We start from the raw sequence: 26,924 nt of genomic DNA on the forward strand, positions 1-26,924 counted from the left end.
ACGTAGGTACGTTTGACATTACAGCCTTGCTTGTGATTGGCTCATTTAGTTATTTAACCAATCACAAACGGGACACAAACGTCAAAGATGTCACCGTCAAAGAAGCTCCAAGTGTAGCTTGTCGCAGAGACCCTCATTAGGTAGGTACTTAAAAGCTACATACATGATATTACAATTAAGTTACAAATTGTCATGTAAAGCTGCGTACGGGCAGCGCGTACACTGGTACGCGTAGTCGGTTACGCGTGTGTTAACGCGTAAATTGGATACGGGTACAGCTCCTGTACGGACCGACACAAACGAGTTGAATCGATCCATAGCGTTACGAGTTTACGAGCTCCAGGGTTTTGTCTATTTTGCCGTCCAAATATCGCATACCAGAACGAGTGCGTCCTCTTTGACGAGCGGCCAAAGACCGACTGCCGGCAGTTCGCGCGCGAGTCAATTCATGCGGCACGCGTTCTCCAAGAGTGTACGCGTAGCTGCACGTATAGACATGGCGTTCCAGGACACGCGTAACCGACTACGCGTACCAGTATAGCTACGCGCTGTCCGTACGCAGTTTAACGGGCCTTTATAGGATCCGGCTACACCCTCAATCGTACTTGCACGAATCCCAATTTGCGCAAGCAAGCATGTGCGTTAAGACGGCAAAACGGTATATTACCGCATTAACGGTTTTTGGACGCCATACAGTTTTTGCGCTAATTTTTGCACAAGCTGTTTGCGCATGCAAGTCGCTACGTGTAGCTGGGCCTATAGAATATATTCTATTCAGAGGAAAATATTTAAATGTGCTGTTTTTCTTTTCAGCAAGTGTCGTGGATCAGAAAGCGTGATTGGCATATCTTGAGCTCAGGGAAGTTCACGTATACCAACGATGAGAGGTTCCAGGTACGTAAAGACTAAGTGTAGAGAGTTGTCAAATATTGTGATAACGCATTGGATAGCGACTGTTGCTTAGCTATCGCAAACTGTATGTTCTATGTTAGTTCTCGTCAAATGCCCGATTCGGGCGAGCGAGCGGATGTGGCGGCCATATTGCAATTTTGTTCTGGAATAGGTTTTGGAGTGTATTGTTTGGGTGTTCGCGTGTTGTTTTCTGCTTTATACAGTTAATTATTGTTTTTATTGGTTACAAAATCAAATGAGAAAAATGAAATTTATTCCAGACATAAGTCCAAAACCAAATAATAAATAAAATAATATACAAATGAAATTGGTATAACTATAAATTTTAATTAAATTGGAATAAATAAATAAAATAAAGACACAAATTAAGATTCAAGACGAAAATTAATAAAACTAGAGAAATTACATTAAACTGATTAAAAAACTGCTTGTTGGCCGCATTTGTAAAGAGTTAAAAACCCCTGTTTTTATACAGAGAGATAAAAAAAGTCCTCCCCAGTGTCTAAAACTACTTCCATGCCAAATTTAATCTAAATCTGTTCAGTGATTTAAGCGGAAAGAGGTAACACAGAAAGACAGACAATCCAACAGCGTTATTTTTAATATTAGTAGAAATTTTGCTATGACACTATTATGCAAATATATTACACCCTTGGGTTATACCAGGATGTAATTAGCACTGCAAAGGCAGTGCTCGTCACTGAAACAGCTGGCTAGTCTAAATTGCATGAGCTTATATAAACCTAATGTTTATTCATGTCGTACGAATTGCACCGTTTCTCTCAATGGCTAGCATACTGTTACATTATCTGACTGACGCAACTAATCCCTTGATATGCATTGAAAATAATGGAATAGATTAACATGGTTAATTAAGGGGTAAGAATAGTATATTACACTCCTAGGGCGGTAAAATAAAAAAGCACTGTAAACATACGTTGTACGAGTCGAAGAGAGAGAGCGAGAGAGTGAAATGTTTGTTTACTTACACATGTTCGATACGCAGAAAAATCTATTAGAAGGAAAGAATAAATAAAAGAACATTGACTAGTATACATTATTTAAATTGACGAGAACGATACGATTTGAAGAAGAGGGCGATAAGAAGGAAGGTCTATTTTTTATGAATAATAACCAATTCTCTAGCTACTGTGACGTCTGTGCGACACAAATATGTCACAATCTTGCAGATTTGTACACACTATTATTAACATTCAAGTGCTTGAAGGTTTATCCGAGTTTATTAATGAGAACCTCCTTCGTTTTCTTTCGTCGGTTAGAAACGAAGCATGGTCTGTCATTACGAGTATCCAAACTTGATCCAAACAACTGGCGAATTGGTTTTAGTTTATGTAAAAAATATACAGGCTATAATGAAAACATACAGTGAAAATAGTAGTGGTATCCTTTCATTTTGCCAAAAAAAATGTTTTCAAATGATTCGTTTCACAGATGTTTAATTTGGCCAAATACACTTCGGTCGAACATTTGATTATACCTGTGGATTATACTAAAGGCTCTGTATCTGTGCGTTGTGAAGTAACAAGGGCAGCTACATAAGACATTAGAATGCTCCATTTGGTTGTTCCGTATCTGTTTCAATAAAGTAGGCCGCCCGTTACAGGACAAACCGAGTAACTAATTAAGAGCTGCGGGGCAGGCTTTTGTAACTATGACAAGTACAGTAACAAACCGAATAGCGTACTAGAGACCTTTTCATAATCACTTTCGCTATAATTTCTTTGGCTGCATGGATTATCAATATGACATTAGTAGCACAAAGGTTCCATTTATTGTACTGATTTGTGGTGTACAATAAAGAATATTTGTTTTGTATTGTTCCAGCATGCTAGGTAGTTTATTGATTGTTCTTACTTACTGGCAAACATGCAAGTGGTTCCCCTAATGGGAAGTGTGCACCACCATTGAACATCTGCAGTACCAGAAAGTACGGAATAGAACAACTGCTTTGCCATGTTTTTTACAGCGTGTGTTTTTGTTATTACTACTAACTTCAAGGGTACAAACTTGTGACTTTTTTCTATATAAAATAAATTAGCACGCAATTTATCATTTCATTCTTATTCTTATAATTATAAAGAACATTTTGGAGAATACCGTAATTAAGTAAAATCTTTGAGTACACAAAACTCATGTGGGTAAAACACACATTGTCCTATCACAAAAGATTTAACCGAACTAATCACACTTTACCCCCGCGGGCATTGGCACACGGGCTCCCATTGACTACTAACCAATCTGCATTACCGCAGCTATAGCCTTAAGCATATAGGTTTATGCTAATCATCTAAATTTCCATTGCGATCCTTCATTAGGGCTTGTATATGCTAAAGGTGGGGCCACACTGCGTCAGGTCTCATAACAGATAAATGTGCTCGTAAATAAATATTTGGATTATTTAAGTGTTGAACCAAATCAGAAATGTGGCGATCCGTAGGGTTCAATCGATATACAAACGTTTCGCATAGTAAACTTTGGACACAAGAACAACGTACAACACGACCAAGCTAAGTTTGCACCTCGCACTTTACAAGAACAGTTCGAAAAATTTAAAAATTCAACAAACATGGTAACATTGCTCGTAAATTAGGGTTTTAACATATATAATATTTAAACAACATTATGACGTAGTTTAAGCAAGCCAGCATGATAGTAGTGGTGATCTACTTTACATAAATACATTTATAAACATATCACAGCATAATAATCTTCAAAGTAAAAAAAGATTACGAAATTTGGAGCAAATATCGGAGCAAAGTTACTTCATTTTACGGTACGTTTAAAAACTTCAAAACTTTAAATAGCGATTATGTATTTTTTAAACCGCTACGCTTTCGCAATGCATTAACGAAACGCTTCGAACCAGCCCAGTTAAAGCCCACAAGCCGCGCGTCATTGCCCACTGGTTCTAATTCACGCGATCGCCGTTAATTTCGCGGCTGACCAATCCGCGCCCATTGCGCGCAGCGTTTAGTTTTCGCTCCGAAGTGCTTGGGGCATTTAGAAAACTGGAGTTATCGGGCGCACAGTTTATTTAATACTAGCCTCAAAAGTTGAGTCCTATTGAATGGAATGGATAACATCGAATCGCATTTAACTGGATGATTTCAGACACACTATTCTATTCACACTATATGCTTGTCAGAGTTTGCTATCGCATGCTTTCACCTACTGAAGGATGCCATCGTATGCCTTCAGCTGCCAAAGCATGTCATCGCGTACCTTCAGCTGCCAAAGGTGCCATAAGAAAAATTTAATGTTCTCATAAATCAAAGGAAATCAAATATAATACGGTGTTAGTTGCCTGAATGTCTGGAATAACATATAGGCTACTTTTTATCCCGATATTCACATGGGATCGGGATACAATCTCAATCGCTGGGTTTTGTGCCATGAAATTTGGCCTAGGTGTTTTATGTGCGACGTTAATGTGGTAATCCACGATGTAATTTTTGGGAGTTTCCATAGGAATTTAGTAAAAGCACAATATCTAAATTCAACTGCCGCATCTTGGTTACTGCGTGCGAACCCGCGCGAGTTCACAATTTATTGGAAGAGATAAGATAGCGAGTTTCACATACTATTGCATAACTTGAAGCAATTCCGAACTTGACCCCCAAATCGCTTCAAACTTTTTGTTTTGTGAAACTTTGATCTCGCTAAGGAGCGAAGTTTATCGACTGGGAGTCCATAGCCGGAATGATCCTCAGTTGCATACGCTTTTAACTTTGTTTCTATGCAAAATGGCGTATTGGTTGAATCTACTTTAAGGTGAAATAAATGTTCGGAAAGTCTTGGAGTTGTGGCGACTGTATTCCTTTTCCGTTTTTATCCTTGAGACTATCTGTTCTTTGAATTTTCTGTTCTTAAGGAAATCCTATTTAGTTGAGTTTCCATCATTTTGTATATATAATATGTTTCCAATCATTTTGATATAGATGTTTTCAATATGTTGCAACAATATGTACTGCTTTGAGGAGCAGCATGTTAGCAATAGAACCGCTGTCGATAAGTCTCTTATTTTCTTTTGTACAAGTTTGTTCATTGTCTCATTCAATGAGATGTTGTTGCTTAATTTAGTTTTTTTTTGTCTTGCCTGAGCTGTTATGTTTTTTGTAAAAGTGGAAACTGTTGTGCTACTGTATATTTTATGTGTTTTATACTTGTTCTAGCTGTTTGTTTTCCTAAAATAAATAAATAAATAAATATAAATAAATAATACTAATTTCTTCTGTACTTCTGTTTGAGTGTAAATATATTGTATGGTGTAAAGTGTGTTTGCTATTTATAATACAGTGTTTTCAAATTTTAACTGTTGCTTTGGTATCCATGCGAACCCTGGTCGGGTCGCTAGGTCACTAGTTATAAAGTCTAAAATAGAGAGAACAAATTCAAACATTTAATTTTAACATTGCTTAAATTTCTTTCAAATAAAGCAAAGACTTCAGCGCTGTGTTTAAAAGTGCTATAATTTCAACCCCTCCGTGTGAGTTGGACGGTTTTTCCTCGGCTTAACGATTACGTCTAAAGAAATGAACTTCCAACGAATAGTGCCATTAAAAACACTCGAAAGGAAAGCAAAGTACTGGCAAATAGTGGGATAAAACTAATTAAGCAATTAGGTCGCGCTTGCGACGACGGGCTGACTAATATTCTTTTGATTTGAGCACTAAACCGCAGCTGGTGGGTGCAATATGTCTATATTATCAAGAATCCAGTCAAAAATCTTGTAGTAAAAAAACCGGCAAGAGCGTATCGGACACGCCCAAGATAGGGTTCCGTAGCCATTACGAAAAAATCAAGTAATATTTTTCTAAGGATTTCGTATTGTGTACGGAATCTTCCAGGTTTAGGTATATTTTATACAATAGGCTGGTATTTACTCTTAATTAAACTACTAATAATTCTCAAGCAATAGCCATTACTTATATTTTTCCTTGTAAATTTTATATAATTACTACCATCCTGATTTTTTTTTTTATTTTTCCACCCAACAGTTTCGATTTTGGAGGGACGCTCGATTTTGATGACAAATTTCGCAAACAGATCACTGAATCGAAAAATCGTCTTTGCAACCCCGCAGTGGTTTTAAAAGTCCTATCCAACCATACCCCACACTATAGGGTTAGTCGAAAAAAAATCACCCCCACTTTACGTCTATGGGAGGTACTTACGCTAAAAAAAAATTTTTTTTTACCACTTTATCGGCGTGACTTATATGTATATTCATGCCAAATTACAGATTTCTACTACTACCGGTCTCTGAGCTTAGCCGCGGACGTACAGACAGACAGACAGACGAACCGACAGCGGAGTCTCAGTAATAGGGTTCCATTGGCACCCTTTGGGTACGGAACCCTAAAAAGTGACAAAAAAGTTGATCAATAAATCAAGTAACTGATTATTCCGTTATTTATTTTCGGAAAATATTTCTGAACCTGGTCAAAATAACGCAATTAACCCTCCAACGTCGCTAACCGACCGCGAACAGCAAGATAGAACGATTTAGCTGAAGCTCAGGGACAAGGGGCGGAGATTTGTAACAGTGGCCCTGCTGCGTCGAGCCGCAAGCTAAGCTACCCACTTGATGCTTGCCAAACGCAGGAGTAGCTATCCTAACGAGGTTACTACACATTTCTTCCGAAATGTTTAAAGCACGGACTTATACCTAAACTGGACAGAGCACTGCGACAAAAAAGTGTAACCGACAGAAAACAAAGGCAAATAAAAACAGAGAATTGCATGTCATTTTTAAGTGATGTCTGTGAATAACTTTTTTTTTTTTCAGTGTTTAGCTATTTATTTGAAAATGTTCCTACTGTTACATAAATTACATTGGCTCCTATACTAGGTTAATAAATATCAGACAAATGCCAAATTTAACGAAGGTAATAATATAAGGTGTGTTAAAATTAATCCGAATAATTATACATGACATCCCCCCTGTTAAAGTTTTTTGTACCTACTTAATGTAAATATTATGTGCTGTGCACTTTAACAATTATGATCAACAAATTTCTCAACCACACAAATCTATTTAAAATGTGTATCAGCTATCGAAATAAAAGAAAAAAACCAGCCAAGAGCGTGTCGGGCCCCCCGAAATAGGGTTCCGTAGCCATTGCGAAAAAATTAAGTAATATTTTTCTAAAGATTTCGTATTTTGTATACGGAATATTCCAAGTTTAAGTATATTTTATACCTTAGGCTGCTATTTACTCTTAAACTACTAATAATTCTGAAGAAAACTTAATTGTTATAGTTTTTCTTGTAAGTTTGATATACCATCCAAATTTTTTAAAAATTTCCACCCACCTGTTTTGATTTTAGAGGGGGGGACGATCGATTTTAATGAAAATTTGCACTTTAAAGTTGAATATTTTGCAAACTAATTACTGAATCGAAAAATTGTTGTAGCAACCCCGTAATGGTTTTAAGAGATCTATCCAACGATACTCCACGCTACGGAACCCTAAAAATGATCTCTTCTGTCAGTTTCGTTTTGAGGCACACTTGTGCTAACGCTTATAATTACGGTAGTCACTATTCTCGTATACTTAGACTTAAAACCACTAAACATTTATTTTCTTATGCAGGTCTTGCACGGCTACGATGGTGAAGACTGGACATTACAAATCAAATTTGTACAGAAAAGAGACAACGGCACGTATGAATGTCAGGTATGTTACCAGGTTTCTTTTAACCAACAATAGCTAACCATTATTATGATAATATCTCTGAATAGCGACTGTCGCTTAACTATCGCAAACTATATGACGGGCATCGCTTGCCACCACGAGAACTGAGTAACGTGGTACTTGGTTTGGATAGGATATCCGATAGGTATTTAACTAAGTGTATACAAAACAACGTCAATTACTGTCTTAAATATATTTAAATTCCTCCATCAAACTATCTAAACATTTACATTTTTGTATTGAAATTACACTAGTATAGTTTGTATTACAATGACAGATAAGTATACCTAGTGCCATCCACGAAGACGCGTGATTTTGTCAAAATTAGACATTAATGACATTGTAATAAGAACCACGGCACGCGTCATCGTGAATGACTCTACCTATAGAATGTTTAAAATCCTTGAATGTACAGCCACCTGCACCTGCCACAGCGGAGCGTGCAAATATCTGACACGTCCTTTAGAAATAGAGTCGTATCAGATACTTATGCACGTTATTGGTGCTGGTGACTGTACCAAATCTGGCAGCTGAAGTTTGTTTACATTTAGTTTGTTTACATTTAGTTAAATGCCTATCCAAACCAGGTATAAGTACTCCTTTTCAAGCGTGCGGCCCGTCAAGCGCGCGGACGCGGCGGTCATATTGTCATTTCGTTCTGGAATGGAATTCGCGAGGGTTGGTTGGGTGTTTAGTTAAAATAATTAGCAGGCCGCATTTTTAATAACTTATAAACTCGAAATTTTTATATTTCTAAACTTCTCCGAACGGAAAGATTATAATGGCGGTTAAAGCTCTTAAAACTCAATAAAACGAAATGTACACTTACTTAAAGGTGCACTTCTTTAGGTGAGCCATTATACAATGTACGAGTATAATGATTCTAGGCAGTTATTGGGTAAAACATAAGGTTTAAGATTCTTTATTCCCATTTATAATTTAACAATTCACTTACATGAGAACTTAAAGTTATTTAATACATTACTATTTTATGGAATGAGCGAAAAAAGAAAAAAAAAAAAAGGTTATTTTAACAAAAGTAACAAATAGTAGCCGATAACTTCAATATAAAGAAGGTAATTAGTGAGGTGATTCCGGTTCTGCCAGTGAGAAACTCGTTAAACATGTACTATGGCTCTTCATCATCATCATCATCCCAGCCTATATACGTCCCACTGCTGGGCACAGGCCTCCTCTCAGAACAAGAGGGCTTGGGCAGTAGTTCCCACGCGGGCCCAGTGCGGATTGGGAACTTCACACGCACCATTGAATTGCTTCGCAGGTTTGTGCAGGTTTCCTCACGATGTTTTCCTTCACCGCAAAGCTCGTGGTAAATTTCAAATGTAATTCCGCACATGAATTTCGAAAAACTCAGAGGTGCGAGCCGGGGTTTGAACCCACGACCCTCTGCTTGAGAGGCGATAGGTCAAACCACTAGGCCACCACGGCTCCACTATGGCACTATGGCTCTTAGTGCGCTTAAAATTAGGGTCGTTATGATTATGATCGCTTCTTTATCAATCACTGTATCTTTGTAAAGTACAGGTAACTCACCGAGTTAAGATGACTAGAAGCGACAACACGTTTAGAAAGGACGACAACATTGAGAAGCTTTGTGCGTTTTTTAACGTTACCTAAGAGACCATTTTAAAAAGAAAACTTTTTTCGGCACTGAGGACATTTTTACAATTAGTTTCATTTGAATTAAACTTACTTTGTTTCAACGTCTACCCATAGCGGTTCATAAGATACATCCTATGACAAACAGACACACACTAGAACCTTAATAGCAGGGTCACAAAGTACCTAAAAGGTAGCAACGGAACCCTGAAAACAGGCTTAGTGTACTTACAGGCATAAAACTCCACACGACATTTTGGCAAGCTTTTACAGGATTACTTCATTTCCTTTTTCACGTCGATTATTACGAGATAACGTAGGATACGCGGCAAAAGTATGAAAAGTCGCTACAATATCGCAGGGTGGAAGGCGTGAAATGAAATGGCCTTATCTGAAGTGAAATCTTGAGGTTTCTTTGATGTGATATTGAAGATAATGCGTTTATAATACGTATTTAGCTGTTAAACGGAGAAAGTGCTTGTCATAATTAAAAAATGTAGACAATTCACCAATAATTTTGTGACACAACTCAGGGTAAAAATCAGACAACTGCGTGGTGAAGAGTTTACATACATACACATACTTCCCTAACACGGCGGAACACCACACCCTCCGGCCAGAAGTCGGAGCGCAAGACCATCTGCTGGTGCTTGGCAGGCACTTGGAGTCTACTTGTAAAGGAGCTGTTATTGTTAATAGCCCTATGAAACTCCAAGGAGTGGATAAAGATGTTAATCAGTTAGCATGGCGCATGGTTGTGTTGCGCTGAGGATGTACTCTGGTTGAGTTCGAAACGCATCAGTGTGGTGTGGTGGTGGTGGTGATAGTTGGGTTTGTGTGATTTGTGTGTGTTCTTACAGTGTGGTGGTGGAAGAGTTTTTGCACAGATATCGTAAGATCGCGGATGAGCAAAGTACTTTATTATTTACTAGTGTTTACCCACGGCTTCGCACACGTCAATCTAGATTTTTAAAAATTTCCGTGGGAATTCCCGAAAATTAAATCGTGGTTTTCATTGACGTTATATTAAAAACAATGATGTCAAATTTCATGACTCTAACCCAGCGGTTGTTATTTCGAAATTTTATCTCTATCCTGTGGGAATATCGGATTAAAAAGTAGCCTTTATTTTATTCCAGATGTCCAGCTATCTACACGCAAATTTCATATAAATCCGTCCAGCCGTTTCAGCGTGAAGGAGTAACAAACATACTCACTCACGCACTCACTCACTCACAAACTTTCGCATTTTTATAATATTAGTAGGATAGTTCATTAATTAATGTTGGTTTAAATCTGACAGATATAGATGTTGAAACTTTGATGTCCTGGATCATCGTTAACGCATCGTGGTTTGTGTTGCGTTAGCATTTTTATCCCGAGTTGCGTTATCCGAGATTACGTAAGGTATTCGAGCCGCAGTGGATTAAAATATTCATGAGAGAGCCAGCCGAATTATTCCTTATGCAACACGGGTCGTTCCTTGCTCTGCTGCGACATGTTTGGACTTTACATCATTTTAAAGAGTAATGTGTTTCGGTTGCTCCCAAAATGTATAAAATTGGAAAAAAAAATTTTTTTCGCCTTTAAAATAAAATATACTTAAAAGAAAGTGATTATGAGATTTTTTTGATTTTAACTAGTGAATAGAACTGCACATACAGGAGGTGGACCATGACATGATTACCTATTTGTACATAATTTTAATAATTTAAAAAGTAATGGTAACCAAGGTAAACGCTAGCTAAGTAAGTAAAGTAATCGGTAAGGGAGATCGCTCTTAAGCGCCGCCTATTGCTTACCTTGTAATTTTGTTTATGTGCAAAATTACATTTGAAATTCATCTGTTTTAGGTACCTAAAATAATAACGATATGAATAAAACAAGCACAATTCTATGAAGATTGGTGTTTTAGTTCTTCATTTACACTGTGCTCACATGGAAACTACAACTCAAGACAACCAAGAGACGCCAAGTCGTACTCAAAATCCTTCTAATTTTATAAAAGTGAAAGTTTGTGTGTCTTTCACACTCAAACAGCTGGACGAATTTGGTTGTCGATGGGATCTCAAAATCTTGACTACCAAATCCGGAAACATGAAATTGTGTACAGATGTTGTTTATACGTGGTATGAATATCACAATGTGAGTTTTAGGAATTTTGATGGGAATTGAGTAAAATCCTGAAATTCCATTTAGATAGCCAGACCTTAATAGTTTACGCGCACAAAGCTGCGGAAAAGTTCAGTTAATTTAATAAAAATATAGAGTAGAAAGTGCCCAGACCTTTAACACTCGAGGTAGGACTGAGACGATGTGAGATACATTTTAACATGTCACAGTATTTGCTGACGCCACTCTATTGTCACTCCTAACACAATGCTGTAAGGTATCTTTACAGATACTTCAATGTACAAGGATATCCAGGATTTCTCGACAAACAGACAATTCTTACAAATCTTGATGAAGAGTTCTTGTAACAGGCTATTTGTTTAATTCTTAGCATAGAATTGTCTAAAATGTTGATTTAACAATTTTCCAGGCAAAGTGCCATACAGTGACCACATAAATGTAAACAAATATTCGACATTGCTTGATTTGCAATACGATACAAAATCAATTGAAATCGTTGAAGATATTATTCGTTTTTAAATTAAACTCTCATAGTTAGGTAAACAATATACAGTGTGGAAAAATAAGTAACCATAAAAACCATACCTAACCTTAAAAAAATCAATTTTAATATAAGCTTTTTTTGCTGACTGTACTTTTTGTTGACTGCACTTGCATTGTCACCCAAACTACATTTGCATACCAAATTTCAAGTCGATGCTATTAACCGTTGAAGATTTCCGTCCTGCGGAGACGATCCTGGCTAGACCAACAGGATGTCACTACTAGATTATTGTATTGTCACGAGATTTACATAAGTATTCCAAATTTTAAGTCAATCCGACTACTGGAAGTTGATCAAATTTAACTTGCAAGATTTGACTACAAACAGACAGCCAGACAACGGGACAGGAGAATCGATCATTTTTATTTTTAAGACCAAATGTTTGTTAGAGAACTTTTATCCTAAATAATAATCCTATCGATCAGTATAAAATAGCAAGTGTTTGTTTTTTTAATTTTAGTTGGTTCCAGTCCCTGGCGAGGCATGAGAGTTTTAGATAATCTTTGAATGCAGTTTTATTTCTTTTTACAAATAAAGGAATGTCTCCTATAAGTAAAATGAGCCAACTTAAGTATTTAAGGTAGTTTCCCTCCAGGGCCCGACTTATTTTTCCACACTACTGTATTCTATGATTCATTTTTAGCTAGCCTACTCGTACTATCTTAATTTATGAGGCCTGGAAAAAGGTCAATTAATTAATCGAACCTGGGACGGGAAGTGGTTTAAATAAATAAAAAATATTTATGGAAATTTCCTCATACTTAAATATTTTTTATTAATACACCTCAACCTATGTCCCTAGTGAGGGATAACAGGATCACATCATCATCATCATCATCAATACACCTCAACTGTAACCTATAGGTATTAATATCTGTCAAAGCGGAGAGTGTAAAAATACAAACATCCTACAGGCCTTCGAAATTGTTGTGTCTGCCATTGATGCTGGTGACTGTAAATACTTTGACTTTGACAGTACCTACTGTGAAATAATGCTTTGTTATATCACAATTTAATAACGCAATTCAATTCAATTCCGATATTATCTCAACACAATAGCCTAAACTAATAGCCATCAAAAATTGAGGACGTTCACATAAAGGGTGTTTACAGGGATTAGGGTTGAACAATGAACAAAGGGACGTGGAACAATCAATGACGTGAGGAGGCTGCCAACTGAGACTATAGCTAGTGTGTTGAGACCACTGGATGAGATCCCAAAACATAGTATAAGCTAGTGATTAATACAATACAATACAATGACTATTGTACACCAAAAATAGTAAGCGACACATAAAACAGGTACACAGAGAGAAAATTACAGGGGAAGCAATAGGCGGCCTTATTGCTTAAGAGCTATCTCTTTCAGGCAACCTTTTTTACAGCAAGCAGGAAGGACTAGTTTACAGCAGATAAAGAAGGAAAGAAAATAATTTATTTATAACAGCAATGATACATTAAGGTTAGGAAAAATAACAATAAGAAGTGTATCGACCATAGATCAGAATATTAAAACTCAACAAGTATGCATCTACATAATATATCGTACAAAATGCGAGTATGTAATCTAAATATTCAAAATGAAAGGTGTAACTTCGTAACCCTTGTAATGCCTCGCGAATAATAATGTAGTTTTGTTTGAACTGACCTCTTTTTGCCCAACTGCCTAAAAGAGGGTTATTTTTTTCAGCCTTTGTACCTATGTATCAGTATCAGGTATGTATGTATGTATCTATTTCTTTGGTACTCTCTGCAGCTTAAACGTATGGACGGATTTTAACATACTATTACTATGAGGTATCATTAGATACGTCATAACTGTCGGAGTGACATGGGATATATAATATTTTATTTAAAAAGGTAAAGGAAAAAACAAGTGTAGTGGTGTAAAACTGTTAATCAACTTAAATTTCAACAGTCAGGACCAGGTCAGTCAGGGTCAGGGTATTAGTGAGTTTTCAAAAAAAAGTGTACCCATTCTCTTTTTTTTTGGAAAAAATATGGTTTTTCCTACTCAGAATCAAGAGCACAATCGATTCCGATCGATTACAAAATGTCCCCATTTTTCATACAAAATTTTATGAGTCAGTTTTGTCAAGCCCATATTAAGTGTATGAAAAAAAAGTCGCAAAACTGTAATTTTTTTGGGGACATTTTTTTTAACTATCTCAATCGATTGTGCTCTTGATTCTGAGTAGGAAAAACCATATTTTTTGCATAATTTCAAAAAAAGAAAGGGTACACTTTTTTTTATAACGCCTATTAATGAGAATTTTGAGCAGACCACGATTTTCCCAGCTGCTGAACTTTATGTTGCTTAACAGAATTTTAGACAACTAGACTTATTTTTTCTTTTTATTTTTTTTATGGCAGTCAAGTTGGTAATTTTTTTTCTTAACTGATGACTTAAGAGAACCAGTTAACATTAAGGGGGTCAAAACAATTTTCAGACTAGAGTAAAAAAAATATCGTTAACCCTAGATTACGTATAACAGTTCCATACATTTTGACATTACTAAACCTGAGCTAGCACTTCCATTCAAATCCACCTTAAGTAAGTAAATCCAAATGTACAAAATGTTCGCTTACATTCCGCATCCTAACGAGCATCTACGGAAACCTCGTAGACGTGCTACGGCGGCGTAGCACCGCTACGGAACTGTCGTAGCGCTCTCAAAGTGCTTGGAGTACCATAAATCGAATCCGATATTGAACTGCTGAGATATCCAGTTTCTGGGTCAAGATATTATACTCGAACCAACTGAATCGTAACCCACTATGGAACCTTTTCGTAATGCTTGACAAGGGAATTTATTATTGTACTCACTGTGAGAAAGTTATACGGTGGGTCAGGAATCAAATTAAATTATTACAAATTTGTACGGAACTCTCGGTGTGCGATTTTAACTCGCACTAGGCTGTTTATCGTGTCTTGGATAGTGTCAATCTTATTTTTTATTTTGCTAGCTACATGTGAAAGGGCGTTAAAAACCTGCAAAGAAAATCAAATACAGTTACACTACAGCGTAATAAATTATGAAAACATTTTTTTACGCAACACAGATTAATAATAATCCGCAGCCACGAAATGGAGTCATTTGCGAACATAATGGATTTTTGTGGTCAATGAGCAAATGACCTGTGATTTCCATTAAACATTTTTACACAATTGTGCACACACCTTTAAGTAATGCTACAACATTGACGTTGTTTATTCTTAATTATGTGGCATCGTTTTGTTTTGACTCGCGTGAGAACCACGGCATGAGCCCTCTCATTCTGAGAAGAGGCCCGTTCTCAGCAGTGGGCACTTATGCTGGGATGATCATGCCGTAATAGTACATTGTGTCTTAAGGGCGGTAAATCTAGTACCGCCGGTGCGACATACAATGTTTTTCATCACATTTGCGAGTAAAATTGTATATTTGTAAAAGAAAAGCTAATATTTTTTCAAAAATTGCCGATACCGCTGACTACGCTCTTGGCAGCGCCAGCTCCGCGCCGCAGCATGTGCCCGACCAGCACGCCAGCACGAGCAGCACGCCATGCAGTAACACACTCATTTACCGACCTTGGGCTACATGACAACAAAATTAGTACGGGCAATGACTCATTTACCGACCACGGGTTTCATGACAAGCACATTAAGGTCAAGGGTTTTATTTGGGGGGTTGCAACCAAGGTAGCCTGCATGTTACGACACTGTTTACGAGCAAGTGTGATGAAAAATTACTTTAAGAGTGTTTATACCTGCTGATATTACAGTCTTAGCTAATACATTTGTACGACAAAGCAAAAGTCATACTAACGTTGCAGTGTAATTTAACTATGTTTGCTCGGGTGGAATCTTTCAACTCAAATTTGAGCTGAAATTTTACACGCATGTATAAATCCGATGACAATGCAATATTATTATAACATGGAGTTGATCTGATGATAATGCTAGCGGGTGACCATAGGAACTCTGTGATAAACGACACGACCACATCGAGTTTGGACTCGTTTGTCGTTTTGACGAGTACTATGGTAACCAGGGGCATAAAGTACCTACAGCCAGCAAAAAGAACATATGTTAGAAGAATTTTAAGAAAAACTTTTACTGAACTGTTTACGGAACCCTTCATGTACGAGTCCGACTCGCACTTGACTATTTTTTATTTATATTCCTTCACTTCAACTCTCTTGGCACTATACCTATAACAAAACAAAATAAATATAACGGGACACTTGACACCATTTGACCTAGTCCCAAAGTAAGCAGAGCTTTTATTATGGGTACTAGGCAATGGATAAACATACTATAGGTAGGTTCATACTTAAACACATTTTAAACACCTAATACTTGACCACAAACGTACGTTTTTCATATAAATGTTTCCCTAAACAATTACTACTTAATTATTCCTGCCATAATCGGTCCACAAATGAAGCATACCATCAGATTGCCAAGAATGGCACTAAAGGAGTGAACCGTGCTTGTGACACTTAATAAATAAAAGCTCTTGACCCATTTGAGTGAATGACGTAACCCCGAGTTATGAATGAATGAATGAAAGCGACATCCCCATTCGTTCAGCCGCCCTGTTCTGGCCTTTATTGTGGAGTTTAAGACGGTCTAATGTTGTGAAAGGGCTAATTTATTGAGATAGCTGTTTTATTAGGGTTGTTATGAGTTTGATATTAATTTAAATAGAGATGGTTGTACGTAGGTAAAGGGTATTCTCTGGGTCCTACGGTTTTATGAAGCAACTTTAAGTATACTTATATCTAGGTGTTACCTATAAAATAACGTCATGAAATTTAAAAAAAGAAGAAATTTGGCATACAATAACGTTTTATGGATATGAAATATTATTTTGTCATGATAAGGGTGCGCTTTCTTTAAAGTGGGGGAGAGTCTTGAATAATCAGTCATTCACATTTTAGTTGAAATCTACATCTCGCTTGCCTTAGGCCGCTTGTAGACGTCCGTTGTTTTCACGGACCGTTTTTTGCCAGATTTGCAGTGTTGTATTGCTTACAATGAACGTGTGCACCAGACACTTACCCGGCGACTTAGCCATACAACACCCGAAGGTGGAAAAACGGTCCATTGTCCGGTGAAACAACGAACGTCTACAAGCGGCCTTAGCAGCTGATTTTTTAAAAACTTTTGCGATAATATCTCTATTGCAATTGAATTGAATGAATTGATTTTTTTTGCTATTGTATGAATTTGTGATCAATCAATCAATCAATAATTTATTTGCGATAAAAACATACTTAAATGCATGCAAATACAGTTTTAGATGAGACACAGAACATAAATGAAGGTAATTTTCACATGTTTAAAGACGAGATATCGGATTTTAAAATTTAATTGTAAATAGGGTACTTAGATGATACCATAAAACATTAATTCCAAAACGTGACTCTATATAGAAATAAGTTTTTGGTAAAAATTTCATTTTTAATAAAAGTTTTTTCTGCCTATTGTACTTTTTGTTGACTGTACTTTCATTGCCTCACAATTTTGCATACCAAATTTCAAGTCGATGCCATTAACCGTTGAAGAATTCCGTCCTACGGAGACGATCCTGGCCGGACTATCAGGATGTGACTACCAGATTATTGTATTGTCACGCAATTTACATAAGTATACCAAATTTCAAGTCAATCCAACTGCTGGAAGTTGGTCGAATTTAACTTGCAAGATTTGATTACAGACGGACAGGCAGACAGACAGACATAAAACGGGACTGGTGAAACTAAATAAAAGCTTGTAAAATAGCCATGGGCCTGTCGGACTTGCATACCGAGCATTCTGTACAAATTTGTAGGCATGTATAATAATTTTTGGTGTTAGCAAAATCCCTCCTAAGCAAAATGTAAGCAATATGGGGTCTATACAGTACAAGACTGGACATGTATAAATATGCGTGTAAAAACACTTTTAAATTATGTTATTATTGTAGAATAGCAAATTTTTAGTTTCAAGAAAAAACATAGGTTTGTCTATGTTTCCTTTTTTTCGCTCTCTGCTCAGCCTTCCTATTTGCTGGCTGTGCTTTGTGCATTTTTGTTTAAAATTACTTCAATAAAGTGATTTATTCAATATCTCGCACTTGTATTACGCAGGGTCACTTAAATGAAATGAGAGACATAAAAATTAAGATTTTCAGACTTCTTATTTCTCGCTAGGTAGGCATAATTGGTCGCTACCACCAGTTTCTAGAACAACTCGAAGTACCCTATAGGCTTTTAGATTAGGTACGGCAATTATACGGAAACACTTTTTGATGCCTGTATCTTTAAATTGTGTTCGATGCATTTATTTCGAAAACGGGAAAATTTACAGTATTGTAGGTATTAGAGGTGCGATATGTAAAAGCACGTAAACAAACGTCACGAATAACACTCCCACTTCAATATGACGTAAGAACGCTGCATATTTAAAGGGCAACACTGTATGCAGACAGGAACACGTTTGCATACAGAAAATGATTTTGCATACCGAAGGGCCGCGAGGGACCTTCCGATCGCTGGCGGAACGAATAAATATTTACATGGCAACATTGGCAACGGTTAACGACGTGCGTGTTGCCAGACGAAATATAGCTTAAGCCGTTATTTACACGACGTTAGACATGTGTGAATTGCATTACGGTGCTGTACATCCGCCTAGAAACTGACAAAAGTAAATTTGTAGTTGTATTTTTTATAAGTTAAGTGAACCTAATTCTGAAAAAAAAGTAAACCCAAGCAGTGTTTACCCAAGCTGGCCTTATACTACGAAGTTCAAAATTCGAACTTCGTATGTTGCCGCCCCGCTGACGCTTATATTTTTTAATACGAGAGTAAGAGTGATGGTACGATGCGAACTTTGACTTTCGAATTTCGTAGTAGCCCCCCTGAAACGGCGACTCATCGCTCGCGCTTTCAGCTCGCTCCGTCATTAACTCGTACTCATAGTTTTGTGATCAAAACCTTATATCGTAAGCATAATAAGGAAACTACCAGACCAGGTAACATTGCCTATAACATAACGCGGCATATTCTACTCTGGTAACATCGAATCTGAAGCCGAAGCATTATGCCTTATCAGGTAGTGTGAAAAATGAGGCTGCGGAAAATTGGTTCGTACGCCTGTGAGTGTGACCTAGTCAGACTAGCTGAGAGCTAGATATATTGCATCTAGATAAAATGTCTTCACCTGCCGTTGTGATAGAGGACCGAATTTTTAGATTATTTCTGAAGCTTTACTACTAGGTTGTCACGGATGAAATTTCAGGTGGCTATGTGATTGTGATTGAGAGATTGAAATAATTGGCAGGTTCTACTGGATGTTTCCTGTAACAAGAGTAACCCAAGTGGTTTTAAATTCATTTGTGGCAAAATATATTTATCTTTTTTTCTAAAACAATGTTTACACACCAGAAATTTACAGCAAATATACGGGAAAGCAAAAGCAAAACACCCAATGTTTGACTGGTGACCACATTGTGATTTTGAGTGCGAAATTTAACTAGAATGGCTATTTTCTCCAAATTTAAAACTTAAAATTTGAAGTCTTATGAATGTCTAAAGAATTGTATCTACACCCATATAGTAAATCCTCAATTATGCGTTCAAAAACCTTAGGTACCAATGACCAGCATTATAGCATTGGATTCTATTATGAACACGGCTGTATCGAGATTTCATACATCATTACAGCACGGGGAGGGGAGCGCGCCGCGACCACGTGCAGCAGCTGCTCTTGGGGCAGACATACCTACCTAGTTCTCGTTAATGCAGGTCATTCTCAATGGTTCTTGAACACATGATAGAGGATTTAATATATGGATATAGATAAAATATTGTTTGCAACTGTACATAATTAGGCCTTAAAACACTCATGTGACCCTATTATGAAACTCGGCTACGCCTCGTTTCATAAACCCACACTCGTGTTTTAAGGACCCCTATTACGATACAGTTGCATAAAATACTATAAATTTATTGTTGTTATTACACAACCGTTATCATAAGTTTCTGAAAACTATAAATCAAAGCGTTTACTAGAGCATTAGAGAAACACTTACTGTCATTTAGTACAAGTATAAAATCGTCTGCATGAAAGCACTATTCTACTGAAATCGAACCAAAAGTAATACCAACAAAAGTAAATATCGTCAAAAATATTTAAAACCAAATCTCTTTTCTTTCGTTATAAATTAATTAAGTCTGAATTGAATTTTGCTTATTATAAATAGGAGCAAAATTTAATAGGCCAATAAATAAACGAAGGCTATGTAAATACAAATGCTCGTTATTTCTTAGGGACATATCATTTTTGTCAAATTTACCGTAGGACAAAATTCCATTTTGGTCATCGATGTCTCAGTTTGTATTTTCGATATGGTTTCACGGGATACCCGTAAAAGTAACAAATTTGGAGTTGAAATAAAAAATACAAAAAGACTCCAAAAAACCAATCATAATTTGATTGCTTAGTAGCGACATCTCTTGTCTGGGTGAGCGGTTGGTTCCGAAAGAGTGTGACGTCTCTCGATGAGAGCGGAACATAGATGTCGCTAGTGCTGCTGCATAAGTAGCGTAGTAGAAATAAGCAACCTGAGATATGTATGCATAGGAAAAATTCGTGTCTAGATTCCTGTCCAGCGGTGGTGTAGGGGTTATAGCACGCAGCACGGATTGCTGAGGACCTGGGTTCGATTCCCAGCGCTGGTCTCTTTTTCTGGTTTTTCTGTGCATCCATGTCTCAGTTTGTATTTTCGATATGGTTTCACGGGATACCCGTAAAAGTAACAAATTTGGAGTTGAACTAAAAAATACAAAAAGACTCCAAAAAACCAATCACAATTTTGGTCAATTTCAGGATGGGGTAAATTAAACGATAATCAATTCTAAAATATGGCCATAAAATTAATGATTCTAAGGCTGACTATTACTGTGAGCAAAACATGCTGTAAAGATGTACAAAAAGCGACAAGCCATAAAAATATTTTCATTTTCCTATGACTATATTCTCGCGGTGGAACATCCGAGCATCGTCGTGCTCCCTGGGGTAGCAAAGTGATAAATTGCCTTAGCAATTAACTGTAATTATTACCTGTTAGCTGTTTCACTCGCCATCTTTGTCGGGATTAAAATCGTAAGACTTATACAGAATTACGGGCTATATATTTAGATTGCGAGAGTAAATTTTGCTAAGTTGTAGCTCAAAGGGTTTCATACGAGGCTTGTTTGAGTTTGAAATGTCTTGGCATTTAATTTAAATACAGAATAAGTTTTAAATATAAATTGAAGTTACAATGTACCTAACATTCTAATCCTTGGAATTACAACTGTTAGGACGATAGAAGTGACTTTTATGTAGATGCCTTATTTGTTCAGTTTCATACAATATTGATTTCAGCTGGCTTTATCAAAAGAGTAGACTAAAGATGTTACCGGCAAAATGGCAGCGTATTTGAATAGGATAAAAACGTCTATTCTTATTTCCAAGATTTGTAATATAACAAATGTCATAAAATTACAAATAATCTAACCTTATCAAATACTTCACGATGGTCATGAATATTTAAACATAACGATCCCCAGTAAGGTGGACTACTCGAGTATTCGGTGTATTTATGTGCTTTACAAATTTGTATAGTCGTTAAAATTCAAATTCAAATCATTTTTGCAGTAAATAGGCCGCAATGGGCACTTTTACCCACATTTTTTAAACTACCAGCGCTTTCGGAAAGACCATCATTTCCAAGAAGAATGCGCCGCAAGAAACTTGGCAGAAAGACATTTTTTTTTTTTTTCAAAACGAAATAATTACAAATAAAATACTTAAAAACTACAGTAGGTATAAAATTATAAAAAAAAGATTAATAATAATACAGGGATGTATGGGATCCCTTAGTTGAAAGAGTATAAAAACAAAACTAGGATTTTTCGGGAGCAGCACTTTGGGAATTATATTTTACTAGCTTTTGCCCGCGGCTCCGCCCGCGTGGAATTCGGTTATCGCGCGCTGTTCCCTCGGGCTCGGGAACTGTGCATTTTTCCGGGATAAAAAGTAGCCTATGTCACTCTCGGGCCCATAAACTATCTCTATGCCAAAAATCACGTCGATCCGTCGCTCCGTTACGACGTGAAAGACGGACAAACACACAAGCACACTTTCGCATTAATAATATTAGTATGGATGGATAGTTATTTGTGTTTATTTAAACGTTACTTGCCAAACATTGCGTTACAATTACTTGCCAAATAATAATTTGGCAAATTAAATTATACGAAAAAAAAATTTGGGGTGTGAATTTTGATGAAACAAGGATAAAACCACCTCATCCTGTTGATCAGGCCCTATATACTACGAAGTGCAAAATTCGAACTTAGTATCTTGCCGTTCGGTGACGCTTATATTATTTAACTAGCTGTGCCCGCGACTTCGTCCGCGTGGACTTAGATTTATCTCAGTCAGTTATTGTTGTGACTGCCTAGCGTGCTTACAAAAGATACCTGCCATAAAAATGTTCACTTCTTATTCATAGTTACCGAATAAAATACCTATGATTGTGGACTTATCCCGATTAGTTTATCTAGACGGGTGGCTTTCTGCGACTTTTATCCCTTTTGCTTTTCAACCATGACGGGTTGGTGACTTTTCAGCGGGTTTATTGTTACCGATTATCATAAGGCCCTGGTTTCTCAGGCCCGTCACACGCGGCCGGCGGCTTCTGGATGTTCATCGCACCACGCTTATTAACGGTGCCTAGCCTACCCGTTGCCGGTGACGTTTTAGAGAAACCACCCTCAAACAGACAATAATTCTAAAAATCATTGTTTTGGGTTCTATTGCGCTAATGTAGGCCCCTAGTAACAGTTTTCCTTAAATATTTCCAATGTACAGACTCCGAATTAATACAGATTTATTATATGTATAGATAGAATAGAAAAAAGATAGATAGAAGATAGATAGATAGATATAAGAGTGAGAAGGACGGTATAATACGAACTTCGAATTTCGTTGTAGCCCCCCCCCCCCAGGTTCACAACAGCTGTTAAACACTAAGTTTTCTCGTGTTCCAGGTCTCTACCCGCACAGGCATCGTGTCACACTACGTGCGCTTGCAAATAGTGGTGCCCGAAGCCTTCATCCTCGGCTCAGGGGAGCATCACGTGGACATGGGCAGCGTCATACACCTCATATGCATCGTTGAGAAGGTAAGCTTTAAGCTTGAACTCATCAACCAACCATCGACAACGACGAGGTGATTGGTTATAACGATAACCAGGTTACAGACTAACCATAACAGGTTTGCTGATGTGGGACCATTCCCTGTTTTCTTTCTTTCTTTCTTCATTTTTTGTTTCTTTTTTTTACAAGGTGGAGATAGGACAGGAGAGGCAAAAAGTGGCTACTATTATAATTTAAAACTTGCAATGTTCCTATATTTCAGCTGTCTATCTATTTCAGTTCGATAGATAAAGCCATGTGACATACAAACGGAGATCGCAGTAATAGTAATAAGCGACAGCGATAGTAAGTCTGAAAAGGGCTAAAATGTGAAAGTGAATTAAATAATCTATACATACTAAATCAAGTCCCAAAACCTCGTCTCGTTGTATTTAACAGATTCCTAAGTATTAATAATCCTACTATGATCCTTCGACACGGGTTTTAAGCCCATTTATTAGTCACGGTCCGTTAGTACAGTCGTTCAATCGAAATTTCGGCTATTTTAACACAATCGATTCTTTATTGAACAATCGTGCTGCCGAAAACTAAATGGTTGTCATAGAGTTTTTTTTTTACTCTAGCCTTTGGTCTTTCTTCGTATAAAGTGCGTTTTTTTTTCAACAATAAAAACCGTGATGAAATGTAAGTGGCCAGTGTTTATTACGCACATGTTTTTCTAAAGAAGTTTTGAACAATCATTTCGTTTTAGATCTTGTACAGCGGTTGTAGACAAAGTATTTTTGAGATATCTCCATGTTCTTCCATAGCTATAATTTTGAAAAAAAAATATATATTATAGCTCGTTAGTGCGTGTATCACTAGTAAAAACATTGAAGTGATTTCTAACTTGGAAGTGAATAAAAAAAATAAAAAGTTGAGACAGTATTTTTTGTAACATAATTAAATAATAAAATTTATTGTCATTTCATGTCATTTTTCTGCTCGGACGCATAATTTCGACTACGAGTAAATCGTATTACTATGTCTGTGACATAACGCGTTTTCCATATTCTCCAGCATTACGAGCCATGTAAACGCGACCAAGTTGGCAGGTCCTTTACTGCCAGAACTTTATGGCGGTCGTAAAGGCTTGTTTTATTCACGCACGCCCAATATGCCGTGGACACGCCATTCGCACTCCGTGGCTACATTGCTTAATTAGAAGTGTTTAGACGGCTTTGGTTTGTGTGAGATAGAGACGTTGCTCAAAAGTTATATAAGGTTTATTTGAATGTCGCGCAAAGTTTAACTAGAACAGTGAGGATTTATTGGGCCTCATCTGCACTTGACATTAGATGAGATGAAGATCCTAAGCTGGTAATTTTTTGTAATCTAAAGTAATAACAAACTTATTGAAGCACGCAGCAGCGTGTTTTGTTTTTTTTTCGATGGGTTGATATTATTTTTCATTTTCAATCCACCTAGATCACGACCACGATAGTAATAATAGACTGTTGTAGTCATAGGTTACAGTTCGTTGACCCACGTTCGAAACAATCGAGCATACCTCAACTATAGTAAACTCTTTATGGTGCATAAAAAACACATGAAATTAACAAAGAACAAAACAGAAGCACATCGTACCATTTCTTGTAAAATTATTTATAATTAGAATACCTAATGTTTTTATACGCATTAGTCCATTTTGTTGCGGACACTCGAGGGTCGGAGACCTACTGACCTGAACACAGGTTCTACCCAGTTCGGGCACCAGTCTTCCCTACACAAGTCTGTAATTGTCAAACTACGTATTAAATAGGAAATGTAAATTGTTATTTTATAACTTGGTGGTGGAGAAAAATAAATAAACTTATTATTATTATTTATTGATACGCAAGATACCCGTGTATTTCATTTAGATTAGGTACACGAATGAATGACATAAAATGTATTTTCACGAATTTGTACAGTCACCTGCATTAATATCTGCCACAGCGTGATAGAGTCGTATCAGATATTTTATGCACGGTTTGTTGTGGTGCAGGTGACTGTACTACTATTTCTACTTACGTACATGTGTGTAGACATTAAAAACTCTGCGAGTAAGACTAATAAGTCTATCGAAAATACAAATTGAACATGGATGAACCAGCGCTGGGAATCGAACCCAGTTGGTTCCGAAAGAATGTTGACGTCGATGAGAGCGAAACATAGATGTCGCTAGTGCTGCTGCATAAGTAGCAGTAGAAATAAGCAACCTGAGATATGTATGCTCGTCTAAATTCCTGTCACGTTATAGCACGTAGCACGGATTGCTGAGAGTTCGATTCCCAGCGCTGGTCTCTTTTTCTGGTTTTTGTGCATCCATGTCTCAGTTTGTATTTTCGATATGGTTTCACTACCCGTAAAAGTAACAAATTTGGAGTTGAAATTAAAAGACTCCAAATAACCGAGTAAGACTAATAAGTCTTTCAAGTCTTAACTAATTTAACTATTTCAGTTCATTGATATGGACGATATGGCCCTCCGCAAAGTAACACTTGATTCATTAAATTATTAACTATTGCTTTCAGAGCCCAACACCCCCCCAATACGTGTTCTGGTACCACAACGACCGCATGATAAACTACGACGCGACGCGCGGCGGCATCACCGTGGAGACAGAGCCGGGTGCGCGCACGCAGTCCCGCCTAACCGTGCGCGACGCCACGCTGCGTGACTCGGGGAACTACACGTGCAGCGCTAGCAACACCGAGCCCGCTAGCATACACGTGTTCGTGTCTGAAGGCAGTAAGTAACAAGCTTTTGAAGATTTAAAAAACGATTGCAACAAAATCGATCCCGGCACCTCCACCATGTTGCCAGTGTGATATGTCGTCACCTCACGTAGCACTAGAGACGCCGAGCCTGCCAGCCTACACGTAAGGGGAGCAAGTAACAAAAAGCTTTTGAAGCAAATGATTGCTGCAAAGTCAATCCCGGCACCTCCACCATATTGCCAATGTAGCACGTAATCAACTTTGCAGTGCCATCAATACCGAGTCCGCTAGCATAGATGTGTTCGTATCTGAAGGCAGTAAGTAACAAGAGTTTTAGCTTTTGAAGATTTAAAAAACAAATGATTGCAACTAAGTCGGTCCCGGTACCTTCATTGTATTGCCAGTGTGATATTTCATCATCCTACTTAGTGAAAGAAATACCAAGTGTGCTAGCATATACGTGTTCATGTCTAAAGGTGGAAAGTAAAACGAGTTTTAGCTTTTAAGAATTTAAAAAATAAAGGATGCAACAAAGTCGATTCCAGCGCCTCCGTATTGCCAATTTAAAACATATCAACTCTTAAGGTACTACGAGTAGCAACTTCGATCCCGCTAGTACATATACTCGTGTTTATGTCCGAAGGCAGTAAGTAACCAAAAAAAACTTTTGACAATAGGGATTATTACTGAAATTTTCTCCTGTCAGAGTGCAGCACTAGCACAAAACCGTTAACAGGTTTTTGAGTATCTTAAATGCCATAATATCATATTATTTTAATTATTTTTTTGGAAATATAGCTCTATTGTTATTATCGATGTAAAATATCATGTTATTTTGTTACTAATAAATATATCATGATTTCTATAGGTCATGGCGACAAAATATAAAGAGAACTGACGTTATCATTGGTTTGCGCTAGTGTCGCCCCCTGCGCAGAGCTTTGCCTAATATGCCGTATAATATAAACATAAGATTGTAGTAGTCGATCCCGGCACCTCCAACATTATTTCACGTAGCACGTAATCTTATCTAACGCTCACAACACTGACATGGGCTATCCTTGGTTACCTACTCG

General features: G+C 37.2%; 1 protein-coding gene across 4 annotated transcripts in view; it reads left to right on the forward strand.

Moving 5' to 3' along the window:
• LOC141434773 (zwei Ig domain protein zig-8-like) overlaps positions 1-26,924 on the forward strand; it is a 450,603-nt gene that overhangs the window by 418,369 nt on the left and 5,310 nt on the right. For all 4 annotated transcript variants that reach the window (XM_074097209.1, XM_074097210.1, XM_074097213.1 and 1 more), the window contains 4 exons: positions 814-894; positions 7,530-7,613; positions 22,999-23,133; positions 25,663-25,879. In XM_074097209.1, the coding sequence (XP_073953310.1) occupies positions 814-894; positions 7,530-7,613; positions 22,999-23,133; positions 25,663-25,879 (517 nt within the window). The remainder of the gene's footprint in view (positions 1-813; positions 895-7,529; positions 7,614-22,998; positions 23,134-25,662; positions 25,880-26,924) is intronic.

This window comes from Choristoneura fumiferana, chromosome 14 (assembly GCF_025370935.1).
Source record: "Choristoneura fumiferana chromosome 14, NRCan_CFum_1, whole genome shotgun sequence".
Lineage (NCBI taxonomy): Eukaryota > Metazoa > Arthropoda > Insecta > Lepidoptera > Tortricidae > Choristoneura > Choristoneura fumiferana.